General features: G+C 42.8%; 1 protein-coding gene across 5 annotated transcripts in view; it reads left to right on the top strand.

Moving 5' to 3' along the window:
* The window catches only part of CAMK1D (calcium/calmodulin dependent protein kinase ID), a 227,724-nt gene that overhangs the window by 174,512 nt on the left and 38,269 nt on the right, over positions 1 to 14,943 (top strand). For all 5 annotated transcript variants that reach the window (XM_087766361.1, XM_087766363.1, XM_087766364.1 and 2 more), the window contains exons 4-5: positions 4,274 to 4,412; positions 8,724 to 8,850. In XM_087766361.1, coding sequence (XP_087622487.1) covers positions 4,274 to 4,412; positions 8,724 to 8,850 — 266 coding nt within the window. The remainder of the gene's footprint in view (positions 1 to 4,273; positions 4,413 to 8,723; positions 8,851 to 14,943) is intronic.

The following is a 14,943-nucleotide window of genomic DNA, read 5'->3' on the forward strand; positions in this document are numbered from 1 at the left end:
GACTTTCCATAGCTGACCCCAGATCAGAGGACTGTAGGAGTTTATTGCAAACTCCAGCACCAGGCTAGATCCTCTGAAAGGTTTGCATCGTCTGCATGATTGATACATGAAGTGTCCATAATGAAACACTAGATCCGTAAGGTTTTTATCTCAGGAAACCCTGAAACCAGAGTGCAATCTGTGTCTCCCCATTGGAACTGCAGATGATGATGCTTTTTTCATGTGGTCAAACTGTGTCCTACTGCCCCTCTTCAAAATGGGGGTTGATGGCAATGCGTCTTTCTTAGTGGGGTTGGGCTTGTGGAACAGGACATTGCCATATGTCCTGGTTGTTTCATTGGGACGAGTCTGGTTCTTTCTTTCCTGCAATGAGAAGATGGAAATAATGTTTATTCTGGCCTTCCTCATGTTGATAGTCAGTGACATGAGCTAAAGGCATGTAACCTCAGGTAAAAGATGTAGTAGAAGTGAAAAGTATTAATATGTATGCTTTGGGTTGTTGGTTTTTTTTTTTCATTTCAAACTAAACAAATCTTCTGGGCATTGTTTTGAAAGTGATTCCCATATTCCTGGAGATAGGCAGGGCACGTGCTGGGGGTGTCCATGTGTCATGTGGACACCCAACTTAGCTCCTTCTCCAAGCACTGGGCTTTCCCCACAACCCTTGGTGAACCAGGGGAGAGCCACTGTTCGGTGGCCAAGCAGGCACCAAGAGATGGAGCCGCACATGCCTTGCAGGCATCCATGCAGAAGATGCAGCTGCAGCCGCTTTGCTGATTTTTGCCCAGCTCTGAGTCTCCAGGCAGGGGTAATGCTACTCTGGATCGCAGTGTGACACTTGAGCTGTTCCCAGGGTTAAATGCTTTTCGAGTAACTACACTTGGCTACTCCTTCTTTGACATTTTTCTTTGCAGGGAGCTAAGATTGAAATCAGCAGGGGAAAAAGGTTCCTTGTGCTGATGTTTGGGACAGTGTGTCCAGCTCCAGTGCCAGCTGCAAGACAGGAGCAGTCCTCTTCCACTAATGAGAAATTCCTCCTACCATCTCGTTCTGGTCAGAAAATTTTGTCTTAAATTTCTTTAAGACAAAGACCTAATTCTGCTCTTACTGCTTGCAGTTTCAACTCTGCCTCCTGTGCACCGCTCAAAATTGCCGTAGAGAGGGCAAAGCTGGTGCTGCCATTAAAAAAAAAAAATGTATCCCAGAATAATAAAGACTGGAACAAACAAATTGCAGCAGCGCTTTGTGAGTGCCCAGGTCTGCTCAGAGCAGGATGCCAAGTCCTGTCTCAGCAGGGTAGAGAAGGTTAGGATCAAGACTAGCTTTAGACAAAGAGGCCACATCTCCACGATGAGTTTAGAGCTCAAATGCCCTCCTGCAGCTGCCCTTGCTGGTTTGCTCCTGGTAGAGCATTGACTTCTGTCGGTCCTTGGGCAGCACACAGGGAGCAGCGTTCCCAATGACGTTACGGTTGAGTTAACCCTATTTTGGAGGAGAAAAGCCATATGGACATAAGCTTCATCTGGAAAGTAGCCATGGCCTTGGGTGCTGAGTTGCAGAGCATCCCTGGGAGGTGAACCCCAGCCATGACACTCGTCCGGAGCAGGGAGAATCTGTAGGTGAGTGCAAACATATAATGCAAATCCTATGTGCCATAACACGGAGTCACCACACGAATAAATAGGAGCACAGGTCCCTCGACTCTCTGCGTGTACCTGGGATGCTGTTGACACGGAATAAGCAAGTGGCTGCGAACTTACCAGCTGCTCCTCCTGAGTCCTTGGATTAAGCTGTGGTTTGCAATGCATCATTTAAGAGGTTGCAAACATTTTCCGTGTGTTGAAAGAAAATTATAAACAGATTGAGCCAGAGTACAGTAGATCCACTGGACTAAATTTGACTAAGAAAAGCTTTCAATTAAAGAATAAGGCTTAAGGGGGATGAGGAGTGAGCTGGCATGGAGGGAAATTTTTTCATTTTAATGAAAAAATTTTTGTGGAAGTATACTCTCTGCAAACATTGAAGGAGAGAGTCCTTGTGCAGGAAAACATGTGATGTAAATCAGTATCCACTAAAGCAGTCCATCTCTTGAATATAACAAAAGTAACTGTATGAAATTGCAGAACAGCATGGACTGCATTTTCATGGGGAAATGTGCTGTATTCAGTCATATTAATTACTGCGTGGGCTCAATTTTCAGTGCAATCATTCCATGGGAAACAAAAGGGCTGCAGGGGAAATATAAAAAGACAGGCAGCTAATAGGAGCCAGATTCAATAAAACTGTGTCTGCCTTCAGTGAACGGCGAGGCAGAGGTGCGTCCATTCTCCCTTGGCAAGGCACATGATGGGTCGGGCAAAGGGTGTAGGGCTGAGAGCGGCTTGGAGCAACACCCTGTGCATGTATATATATGTATATATACCTATATATATATGAGGAATACAACTCCTTTTGTGAGAAACTAGGAAAGAAAGGGGTTTAGTTCAAGTTTTTCTGTGCAGTGTTCAGGATGTCATCTCACAGCAGGTTGTCGCGTGATGGCCCTTCTGCCGTTGCAGCCTCTACATGCCATACCCCCTTCCCCGCTGTGCCATGAGTCACGGGCTCTCCAATTCAGTACGGTACCAGGGTGTTTTCCTCGCCCCGCTGTCAGCCCAGCACTGCTGCTCCGGTCCCTCTCTGCCAGCAGCAAGCAGCAAGCCCCAGGGCTGCCAGTACAGCCAGGGGTCTCCTGGGTGGACTTAAGACCCTGGGTGAACTTCACCTTTACTGCAGAGTTTCAGTTTAATGCCAATATTTTAGCAAGCTATTTGGTCTGTTTGCCTAGCACTTAATAGGGGGATTATCCAGTTTGTTTTTTTTCTTCCACGATTGCTTTTCAGTTTCAAAGTTCAATGCATTCATTTTTAGTGGTAGCCTTCTCTTCCATTCGGCTCCAAACTTCCCTAGGAAGTGACTTCATGGCATTATTCAAGCAGATTATTGCTCGGAGGGGCTGTGGCTGAATTACCTAGTGTTCGTATAATGCACAGGCTCCCAGTCCATATGTATTTAATGACTGTAATCATTTATTATTTTCCCTTTATTAGGTTTGTTTTTAAAGAAAGTTTTACTGTGCTATTTATGATATGCTAAGTGGTGCAACTTGCTGAAAAAACATATCGCATACATTTTATTTTTTAATAGGTTTTGCTTGTTAAAATGGAAATCTTTTATTTACCCTAGTAGGGCAGTTTTTTCTGACAGTTTTATTATTTCAATTACTCAGACATTTCTTTCCTCTTTTGTTTCCCCAGATACTCCTCCAGGGAGTTTTAATGTGTCCATTCTTTATTTAAGATTGGGTTCAGAACGTGTTATGTCTAGCAGGGCAGAGGAAAAGCATAATATAGCAGACATTAAATAGTGGGATGTCAAGGTTTTATTTTCTTTCCTCTTTGAGTTGTGGAATCCTTTCCCCGTCTGTGTCATCTGGTGATTAACGGCGCTGATAATCTGCATACCCTCATCAATAACTGTCTGCTACCAGTGCCGGGCAGAGGCTGTGCTCTGCCTATAGAGTTTGTGGCTGCTGATAAACGACCGTACATGTATGAGTAAAGGGAGGGACCCCTGAGAGCATTTAAAATTGCCAGAGACCCAGAGTCCTTTAATGAACTAATGCTCTGTAGGTACTGGCAGTACCTACTGTATGCATTTCACTCGCTGGTGGGGAGAGGGGAGCGGGACCATCCCTCCAGTGCAAAACCCACGCCTTGGTCGGTGGGTGGAAAAGTGAACCCCAAGGGCTCATATTAGTAGGGAGCCTTACAACCTCAGTGGGCCAGCGCCAGCAGGAAGGGCAGACCGAATTCACCTATACAAAGCTCGCTAGGGTGGGACAGCATGGAAGCTGATGTCTGCTCCCCCTGGCTCTTGCTGGGGGACAGTTGTGCTTTCCCTCTGCAAGGGCTAGTAGTGAGTCTTTGACCACCCTCTGGTGTGTGATGGATTTTATTGTCTATTATAACATGACTATTTTTGGTTTAGTTCTGTTACTTCTTTTCTTTGCCCCTTGCTGCTCTTCTGGTCTCTGAGGCAGAGACCAGTCCTTGGACTATAAAGAAACCAAACCCAAATGCTTGTTGGGGTGGTGGGAGAGCCCCCAGAGCTCCAGACGGATGTGTGCTCGGACAGCCCGTGGCTAGCGCATGGCCTTGGCCATCCCTGAGGGAGGTAGAAAGCACATTACAAAGCATATCCTCACACTTCGGCATCCCGTCATGTTTTCCAGAGTGTCTGGGGGAGAGCTTTTTGACCGCATCGTCGAGAAAGGGTTCTACACTGAGAAGGATGCCAGCACCCTGATCCGGCAGGTCCTGGATGCTGTCTACTACCTGCACCGAATGGGCATCGTGCACAGGGACCTCAAGGTATGACTGCAGTGTGACTTGGTCCTCTGGGCTGTGTTAACGAAAGTTGCAGAATTATGTGAGTCTAACACATGAAAATCCAACCTCCCCTGGGACTGGCTGATTCATTAAGGTTTTACCATAAGAGTGATGCTCTGAAGGCTCCATATCCTCCCATCATAATTGGTTTTAATGAGGACTTTGCAATCAGTGCTCTTACAATGGGAGTTTTGCACATATCGTGTGGGGGAAAAGTCATTCATTAAGACCCAAAACATTACATTAAGGCAGGAAACTCATCTCAGCTGGGATGTGTTTATTGCTGTAAAGTATCTTGCAGATACTTTGCTGTGCTATGTTTACTTTTACTTAATAATAATTAGTAACAATAGTGTGGGAAAGTGGAATGATTTCCTATCATGCTGTTTGGACCAGTGTTTTTGGAGGCACTGTTAGCAGCAAGGATTCTTCTAAGGAACACTGGGTGCCAATGTGAATTTTAGATAATTTTCCTTTCAGCTGTTCTGTGTTATCACATCAAAACCTCTCAGCTTTTCTGGCAAAAAAAAACCCAAAACATTATTTCTGTATTGTTTCCTTCCTATATCTTAAATTGTCATTAAAATAAGGAGAAAGGCTTGGATTTCATAACACACAGCTAAACCTCCCCATCTTTAGTATCTTAAACAATAAATTAGCAGAAAGCATTAGAAAAAGATACAAATGTCAAAAGAAAACTGTGGTTTCAGTTCCTGAGCTAGTTAATTCTATCAACGTTTACTGCCAGAAATTAAGAATTCAGTAAATGAGATAACACCTCTGGTTGTGTTTTGGAGGGATGCTCCAAAGAGGAGTTGCCTTGGATGTTGATGCTGTGGCCTTGAATTGTCCTCATGTAAAGAAAGTGAAATTTGGCTAAACGGATCATATTATTTAAAGGCTTAACGAACATTAATAGAGTCAAGAGCCACAAAGAAGGGGTTTTCTTCTTTTTTTTTACTTCTTAAACACATTTTTTTATTGAATGTATTTTACAATTAATTAATTAATTTAATTTTTAATACGGTCTAATAATAAACTTCACGTTTGCAATTTTTGACAAGTCCTCTTAGCAAAGATTGTAGTGCCGGCAATGTGACCTCACTGTCTTGCCTTAAGATCGATTAAAAATTGTAGTAATGAGAGACACCATTTATTTGCTTTTTATCTCCTCCAAAATTAGTGCTGATGTGAAATGCTGCAGGGAGTAAAATAATTATTCCGAGACGTGATGCAGCGGGGCCAAAATAGAGCCCGTTAGTGGTATAACCGCGAGCACTGAGGTGGAGCAGTGCCCAAGAAAGGCAGACATGGCCTCATTTTGCGAAAACCTTAGGACAGTTTTTTCCTTCTGCCACTCTCTGACTCCAAATGTGAATCTTTTTGCTGTGTAGGGGTTGTTCCCCTAGGATTGTGAGCTTTTCCACACCTTATTGCTACAAGGGACTTTCCTCTCCTCTGGACGCCTCTGCCAGAAGCGGGCATACTATGATCTTCGCTTCAAAAGATAGAGTAGATTAATAGATAGTAGAAATATATTTTTTAAAGTATTGGTTGGCGCATTTTTAAGGCAAAACCTTGAATCCACTGAAGGAAATGTCTGCAAATAATATTTCCTCAGTGTTGTGCAGTTTAGTCCTAACAGTCCCAAATAAAGGGGTTTCTGTAAGGAGGCACTGGTCAGTCTCCCATCTCCTACAGTCTTTACATCTTGCCCTCAGTTCCGATTTATTTCCTGCTCTTCTGCTGAAGAACAGAGAAATATTCTCATATTTATTAGAGTTCCACCACATTTCAGTACGGAAGCATCATTTAGTATTTTAACATGATCAGCTTTCTCTCCAGTTCAGTTTGTAGGAAATAACTTCAGGCTTCTTTCTGCAACCAGAGGTTTTGGAGGGAGGTCTGTCTCCTCTTAATTCAGATATTCAATTGTACAAGCTCTTAATATTCCTGTCTTTATAATTTAAAGGAAGGCTGTAGCTCTCACCTTAAACCAGATTAATCTTATTTAAAAGTTCCTATAATAAAATATGACATCTGGTAATTGGGAATTGGATTAATCTACAAATTACTTTCAGAGTTTATGTAAGGACATGCTGAATTTAGATCAAACCAACCTTCTCCAGTCATATTTTGGGGCAAAGACTAGCTCTTTTTCTCTTTCTTTTTGTTTGCAAGTCTTCGTCAGTACCATATCAGTTGTTAAAATGACTCAGAAAATATGGTATATGAGGAACACCTGCTGTGAATTTCTGTTAGCACAAACATACCATGATGGCAAAAATAGGGATATAATAAGGCTTTTTATGATCTCAAAATATCAAGATAAGTGCAAGTTTTGAACTGTGATCCCCCAAAATGGAACTCTGGGAAAGAATCCACTCTACAAAAATACAACCCTTGAAACATCTATAACAATTATTTACTGTAATTATGTGTTATTCAGATACCAAAATAGTACTTGCTGTAGTTGGGAAAAGCAGATCTGTGCTCCAAGTCTCTAATCTAAATAATGCAGCAGCAGATAACAAGAGATGGCAGCAGATGAAGTCCAGGGAACTCCAGGATGCACAAAAGGACTGAAAGGCTCGAGCAGCTCTGCTTGGTATAGAGCCGCCTCGTTAACCCTTTTTGAATTAGCCAGCTTGAAGAACCATAGTTCTTTTAAACGGGTTTTAAACAGTTTAAGTTTTAAATGGGTGGGTTTCTTGGCCTTACTAAATATGAATAAGTGGGGGCCTGAGGTGAGTTAGCAGAAATCATTGGGAAATAATTGTCTTTCCCTTAATACCAGCTCTACCAACTCCTCAGTAGATCAGAAGTGCACTAGTAATAATCAGGAGTAACTCCAACCACAGCATAAAACTGACTCACGTGATGCCTAAAAACAGTGTCAGCATTATAATGGCCAGTTAAAGCACTGGACTTATGAGGTATCATGAGAAAAAAAACCATAAATGGTACAACCTCATAATTATTTTTACAAATGGAATTGTTTCCCTTTTTGCTTCAGCCCCAGCTGGCTCACAGCTGTGGATGCAGCTCGTAGATCCTCTCATGGCCATCATGTCCCATGGACAAAGCCATCACTATGTAGCTTCATGCTGGGGCTGGGAAGCCAGAACGTGATTTAACCTCCACTTGAAGCTGAACGGGAACCTCAGAGTAGAGTGGAGGTAATGTCACCCCCCGGCGCTTCTTCGTCCCTTCTTTCCCCAGAGCAGGAGGTTACGGTGATGGAGGAGGGAAGACAGATGCTGGTGCTGCTGCAGTGCAATTGCTCCTCCTTACAAATCCAAGCTTGGATGTGCCCCAAGGAGTTTGATGATGTTGTGTGGCCCCAGCTGCTTCTTGCCATTTCCTGGAGCACACAGATAGACAAAATATGTTGCGCGCGGGTGGGCGTTTGTACCAGCTTCTGGGCCAAAGTCTACACCAGGGTTCTGTTGAAACACTGGGTATCCATCACTTTTATAGATGAAGACCCCAAGGTCCAGGTAGTGCAATGGCACCCCGTTACCACCAGGCTGTCAGAGTGCCAGCAGATGCTGCACCTTTTTGCGAGCCCAGATATTAAGTAGGGGAAGAAGCGTGCTCTCACAGCACCTAGCAAGAGCTTTGCTGTGTAGCAATAGCACATGCAAAATATATGGATGGAGGACTATGCTGTAGCAGATGGAGTTTGGTTGGGCTCTCCAACCCACCTGACGTCAGTATAAAGTCACAGGGCATTGTGGATTGACTCTTGTTTTCTCTCAGTGTAAACAAGTTGCTGTGCTTAGTACTGTGACATTTTTTCCTAATCAGCTCTAGCTAAAACATCCTTGCTGCAACTCTGTTAACTGCAAAGGCATTTCCTCTCTCACAACAATTTATTTCCAGTGGAAAAGATAAAAAAATTCTCTAATACCTACTGTTTTCCTTTTTCTTTTTTTAAATGCTGTATAAAAAATTTTCCTTCTGTTTTATTATTCTGAAGTGATGGTATGTTGGACATACCTCACAAGTAAAGGACGAGCCTTAGTTCTTATTTGGGGTGCCAAAGGAGAAGTTTGTTATCCCGGGAAAGTGTCTCAAAGCTCAAGGTGTCAGCTTCTTCCATTAGTCACCATACAGGAGTCTGGAGAGGTTCTCCATACAGGTTGTAGGAGCATCTCTTTAGGATTTAGGGGAACCAAATTATAGTAGCATATAATGTAACTAAGGATTGTATTAAATGCAAAGCATCAGCCAACAGATGTTGTTTACTGGACTTAGATATTCAAAACCCACTTTGCTTGTTCTTTCTAGCCCGAGAACCTGCTTTACTACAGCCAGGATGAAGAGTCAAAAATCATGATCAGTGACTTCGGATTGTCAAAGATGGAGGGTAAAGGAGATGTGATGTCCACAGCCTGTGGGACTCCTGGCTATGTTGGTAAGAGGTTTGGTTATACTATGGTATATATGGTATATGGTTGGTAAGAGGTTTGGTCCGCTCTTCCCAGCTGCAATACAGACACATAGTGAAAAGGGAATAATACTTGTTTTCCAGTGCCACTGCATAGTGCACATGAGATTTTACAGATGTTCATTAGAAATAGAGATTTCAGAAGTTGCCGGTGCTCTGCCTTGTGTGCTCTTCTCCTTCAGGTCCGCATCCTGCAATCCAGCTCAGGGTTTGTGGGATTTGCTTTCATGATTTTAATCCTTAGCAAAATGAGTTTTCTCAAAGACATTGCTTGTAGCTAAATTAGGAGCATGTGAAGAATATCCTCAAACGCATAAATTCTGCAAGTACCTATAAAATCAAGAAACTTTACCTAATGTAACATTATTTTAATTATAAAGGGTAGCATTTGCCAGATTCCCCTGATAGAAGACAGTAAAATGAAAGAGCTACATTTATTCAGACATGTTCAGTCATCCTCTGTTACAGCTATGTTAAGTTACTGACTCCTAGATGTCAGTATGCAAAAGCTCTTTAGATCCTCGGACCTTCCTGGGCGGTATCAAATTGTTTCCTATCATTTATTCTTTGCTCTTTTGTCCATTCGGTAGTGATTGTACCAGGCTACTGATTAGCAGTGTGTTTACCAGCATCCTTTTAAAAAAGTTAAAGTAACTGAATGTGAGAATTACATGGCAGGTGATGACAGGGTCTGTTTGAACAAACACTATTTAAAAGGCTCACTTCATGTATGAGATGGATCCAGCAAGCCTGTGCCTCCTACGATACCTAGCTAGTCAGCTGAGACGGTAAAATTCATCTCTGGGGTATCCATGAAATCCATGGAAAGACCTGATGTTTTCCAGCTCCTTTTGCTTTGCAGCTGCTACCTCACCTGTTTTTTTCATACCTCTGATGATACTATGGTATGAGAACTCAAACAGATGATGCGGTTATGGCACAGTGATCCAGATTTGTCCCAGGAATACCTTTTTCCAGGCATTATCTTCCCACTGCACAGGCACACTCTATCCTGATAACATCAGGAAAAGAACAGCTTTCTTTGGTTTCCCATCGTGAAGCCATCAGCCCATCGTTTTTTTATTTTAAGACATATGAGGCAGGATGCACTCTGTACAGCCTGAATAGCTGTCTTGTGTAATCACACCAGACTGGAAATCTTCTTCCAAAGCACTAGCAGGAATTGAGCTGAGACAGCAATTTTCATAATTTTTGCTGTCAGCTCTTCTGTCCTTAATTAACATGTTTTATTTTGTTCTGAAATGAGGACTGACTAGCGTAAGTCAGTGAGACGCAGGGAAGCTCAGATGATGTTTGCTGAAGTGCTGATGAAAATGAGGGAGTGCGACTCTGCCTGGGCACTGAGTGATCTCATACGGCTTCTCAGCGCAGCCATATACATAAGAAAACTTGCTATTTTGGAGAGGAAGCTCTCGGAGCATGTGACACGAATTGTAGTGCTTTGAGAGATGTTTGAGAGCTCTCATTACTCATGGTCTGGGCACTGATAGCTACACAAGTGCCTCCAGGCCCATTGGTACCTTACTGATCTCAGGATTTACTCATCATGGTTCAAGAGGTCACAGCACTTATTTCTGAAGTGCTGACAGGAGTTTTTCCCCTCCCTCACAAAGAAAAACCTCTTTAAATATTTGTTCTCTTTCTTTTTTGCATTGCAGACAGCTCCTCTTTAGTCCTGCTTTTTTTTTTTTTTTTAATAAAATTGGTTGCCCAGACAACATTTTCCAAGCACAGCAAATTTTTATTGTCAGTCACTGTGGTGATGCCCACAAATGGGCCTCTGTGAGTGTTATACCTGGTGACCCAGCTTCTGCATACATGGTCTGCAATTTGTCCACATTCAAAAGTTTTCATGCCTTCCAACATTGCTCCAATTTGCAGCACCTGCCTAATGCCCTCAAATAAATGTAAGAGTCCTTCCTCCTAATGGCACAACATGAATACGTGTCCTCATCTGGATTGGGGCAGATACAGGCCACAGTGCTGGCCCATGAAGTGTCCTCTCTGCCAACTCTTTTTGGACTTTTTTTTTCCATCCGTTTTACCTAGCATTGAAGTAACACTCAGAGATCCAGCACAATGCAATTCCTGGCACTTTTCTTTAAAGATATGTAGAACATCCCATTTTCTAAGATATTCTGAGGAATTAATTATTTTTGTCAGGTTAACCACTTTGCTTTTTAATTCCTGAAAAAAGTTAAGCACCTATCACATGCCAAATGCACCAGGGCTCAGTTAAGAAGTCCTTAACATCTGCTACTGTTTACACTTTACCTCCAGAAATGGATCCAGCTGGATCCTGCTGTGCAAAGTGCTGGACAAGCTTCTGACTTGGTAGCAGACCTGATCTTAACTCAGGTCTGCTACCCTTTACAAGCATCTGCCAGCGTGCAAGGCCTCCTGTCATTTCTGTCTAATTTCCCTGATTAGGATATGCTTCAGCTCTCTGTGTTTCAGTTTTTAACTCAACTTTTCTTTATTTCAGCTCCAAAGAACAGTGGTACCCAAGACACTAAATTCCTGTTTATGTAGTTCAGAAATTCATCAAATAAGTGAGGGTGTAATTATAATTAATCTTCTTAATAAATACCAGTTTTATTTCTGAAAATCAAAGTATTCCTTATCAAATTACAGTATAAAATGTGCATAACTGGTAGTGCATTAACACATTAGCTTTTAAGGCTCTGCCTTACAGATTAAATTACTGTCGACAGTTCAGACATCTCATTCTTTCAGGAGTCTTGTCAGAGATTTTGGTCCTATGGTGAAAAGATGACAGTTAGGATAATTTAACCCAATTAGACTTAGTTGAGGCACTTTTGTTAAGATGCAAATCTAAATGTTTACTTACTGAAGAGGGGGTCTGATAATGCAACCTCTTCTAATGAAAACATCTTCTGTTTTCTTATCTGCTTAGGACTGTTATCTCTCTCCATTTCTTATGGAAGGAGTCTAGATGATGAGCTGGGACTAGATGCCCAACTTTTAGATAGCACCTAAATTAGGTCAGATGAGGCAACTTGTGTGGCTCATTTCTTTGCAAATTAGATGTGTGGACTGGATCCCACCCCATCTTCTAGATGGGAGAAGACATGGTGTTTTCAAAACCCTGAGTGACCTGTGTGATTATGGTCAAGATCTGTATAAGCCATTAGCGATCTGTCATGGGCTGCTCGGCTTGAGATTGTTTATAAGAATTTGATTTTGATGGAGGAGTTGTTCAAAACTGCCTGAAAATGAGTCATCCTTGAGATGTGTCAAGTTGGGCACTCACCAGGAGGTGACTCCAGTCACTCAGCAAATTCCTCTAAAGAGATTTTGGCTGTTTGGGAATTCGGTCTCAGTGACTGAATTTCCATTAGAGTTGGTCTCTCAAAAGCTTTGGTTACTTCTGCAGATGGGACTTAGACTCGCGAGATGCTTATGAGCATTGAAAAGTTTGGAAAAAATGTTAGAAAGCCTGTCTCAGGCAATCTGATCTCCTTTTGCAGAAATGCTGAATTATTAACTGTGTTTGTGGCTGGCTAATATCTTAATCCTACTGAGATTTAAAATTCTTGCTCTGAGTCCCAACCCAACTTCAAGTAAAATTTTCTTGTATTTCCCTGTCATAGGGATTGGGCTGGACCCTGGATGTGTGGCTGGTCCCTGCACACCCCACCTCACTCACTGTTTTTATTCTCTGTAGTGCTTTTATGAAGGTCATTTCACATCTTTCAGCTCTGCCAGAAATCCAGTAGCAATTTCAGATCATATCAAAGCTGTGCGTTTCTCTTAGCCCTGCGCAAGACCAAAGCATTTAAGTAAGCAATAGATTTCCATGTTGAATTTTGACTTACTCAGTATTCTTTGAGTCAAAGGTTTGAAAATGTTCAATAAGCCTTTGGAATATCCTTATTAACAAAAAGCAACCTCAGGAATTGTTTAGGCAGTAACGTGAGTAATAAAGTAAAAATAAAGCATGGGAACTGCTCTCACCAGGGTTTGCTCAGGCACAAGCTAGTGACAGTGTGATTGCTCAGCTCTGTTGCTGTATCCTGAAATGGGGTTTGCTTGTGTGTGGTTGTAGCAGCATTAAGTTCCATGAGAGCTATCTAAATCTGACTCAGTAACATGAAATAGGGACAACAGGAGCACAAGAAGATAACAATGCTGCACCGAAACCCTTCTGTCCTTCGGAAACAGCCCCAAATTGCCAAGTCTTGGCCAGCCAGAACAAGATGAGCACTGGAGGACTGTGTGGAAGTGGGAAAGAAGTTGTTTTCATCCCAGGGGTCAGTGGAAGAGGGACTCCGATCTTGTGGTGAAGCTGCTTCGTATGCCTCTTATCCTGTTTGCACCATGAGGAAGATGCTTTGTATGGCGGCAGGGGAGATCACAATGCTCTTGCACTGTCTTTGGCTTCAGGAGAGGGGCTACCATCTTCTCAATGGTGCAGAGTTGTTCCTCTCTGTCCATCATCTTGAGGTGGTACCTTCGAGTCCTAAGCACCATCTCTCTTTGGTATCCGTTACAAACTCTGCCTGTTACTCACCTTTCCTCTCAGATTTCATGGCCATCCTGTACCTGTGCAGCACATTCACGTTTCCCCTTCTTTACTTGCAGGACCTGCCTACATGATGGAAACTGGCACTAAAATAGTTACCAGCTGAACTACTAGTCCTGGCTTGCACCAGGCCAATTTGCTGGGCCAGTTGAGCTGTGTCCCTGCCCAGTGTAAGCAGGTCCCTGACTATTTTAACCCTATTTAGATCTTTTTATTCCTCCCACATTTACGGCAGCCTGCTGATTTGTCACTCCTATGGGGATCTTCAAAGCCATCACCCTTTGTTCAAATGCCTTGGTCCTTCTGGCATGCAGCTTGTGGGAAGCCATATAAACCACAGAAAATAGCATTAGACTGAGTTCTTGTGAGACAGCAAAATCTGCTGGGAGTAGCACCATTATGGGAGTGAAGGAGAATTGCTTTTAAGTATGAGACTGGTATGAAGAACAGGCACCCTCATGACTTCTACAGTTTGTTCAACAGACTTAAAGTATCAGCCCCATCACTTGAACTCTTTGCAAGAACATGGATTGCTGGTTTTGGCATCCAGCAGCTGCATTTTTAGGGAGCTTATTGGCATAGCTGTGCTCACTGGGGTTAGCACCATAGTGCCCTGAAAGGTTTCCAAATGTGCCTGTTCTGTACCTTTTCTTAAAACCTCCAGTTGAAATGAGCCTCGTAATTTTTTCTCTTATTAAAAATAAAACGTAACTAAACAAACAAAAAAAAACCCTAACTGTAAATCAGCAGATCATCTAGCCTGGAAGTGGAGTGCCCTGGGAAGCACATCTGCAGGTGGGATGAGGCCCTGGGACCACTACCCAGCATTTTATCTGCCACATGTTGCTGGTAGCAATGCTGATTTGGCCTGAAACACAGTTCCTGGATGTGAAGCACCCACGGGGCAATATACTGGGAAAGGGTCCAGGTTTGCTGTGTTGACTTCCCCATCTCTGGGTGACTGCTGCATAGCATTTGAGCCCACAGTGATTCCCTGGGGAGGTGTGATACTGGAAGCTCAACTGGCATTTCCCCAGCGCCAAAAATGGAAGCTTTGACTTTCCCATTCTCCTTATTCCTGTTTTGTCTCCTCAGTCATCTGTGTTGATCCTTTAATGCCGTCAGCTCTTGGATTTTTTTCACTGTGTCTCCTGCTTTGCCTCTTGGCACTGATCTACCGTCATTTCTGAGAGCTCCTCTGACTTGTTTTTCAGCTCATTAAATATTTCCATCTTTTCTGTATATCAGAGACAGATGATGCTTAGCTATGTTCTTCTGCTCCTGTTGCATGTCTACTCTTTGGAACAAAAACCAAAAGCAGCCATTTGGCTTTAATATAATTATCTAAACCTCCTGTCTGTCTTCATTAAAGTTTACCAAAGGGGAGCTAATAGCCTCACATTTGCTTTGGGCTTGATTCTGTGGTCTTCTTACCTGCTTCACAGCCACCATCTGCAGCAGCAGCTGTCTGTTATCAGTGCTCCTCACTCCTT

Source organism: Nipponia nippon, unplaced genomic scaffold (genome assembly GCF_047370975.1).
Source record: "Nipponia nippon isolate SJK-2023a ecotype South Korea unplaced genomic scaffold, ASM4737097v1 scaffold_3, whole genome shotgun sequence".
Lineage (NCBI taxonomy): Eukaryota > Metazoa > Chordata > Aves > Pelecaniformes > Threskiornithidae > Nipponia > Nipponia nippon.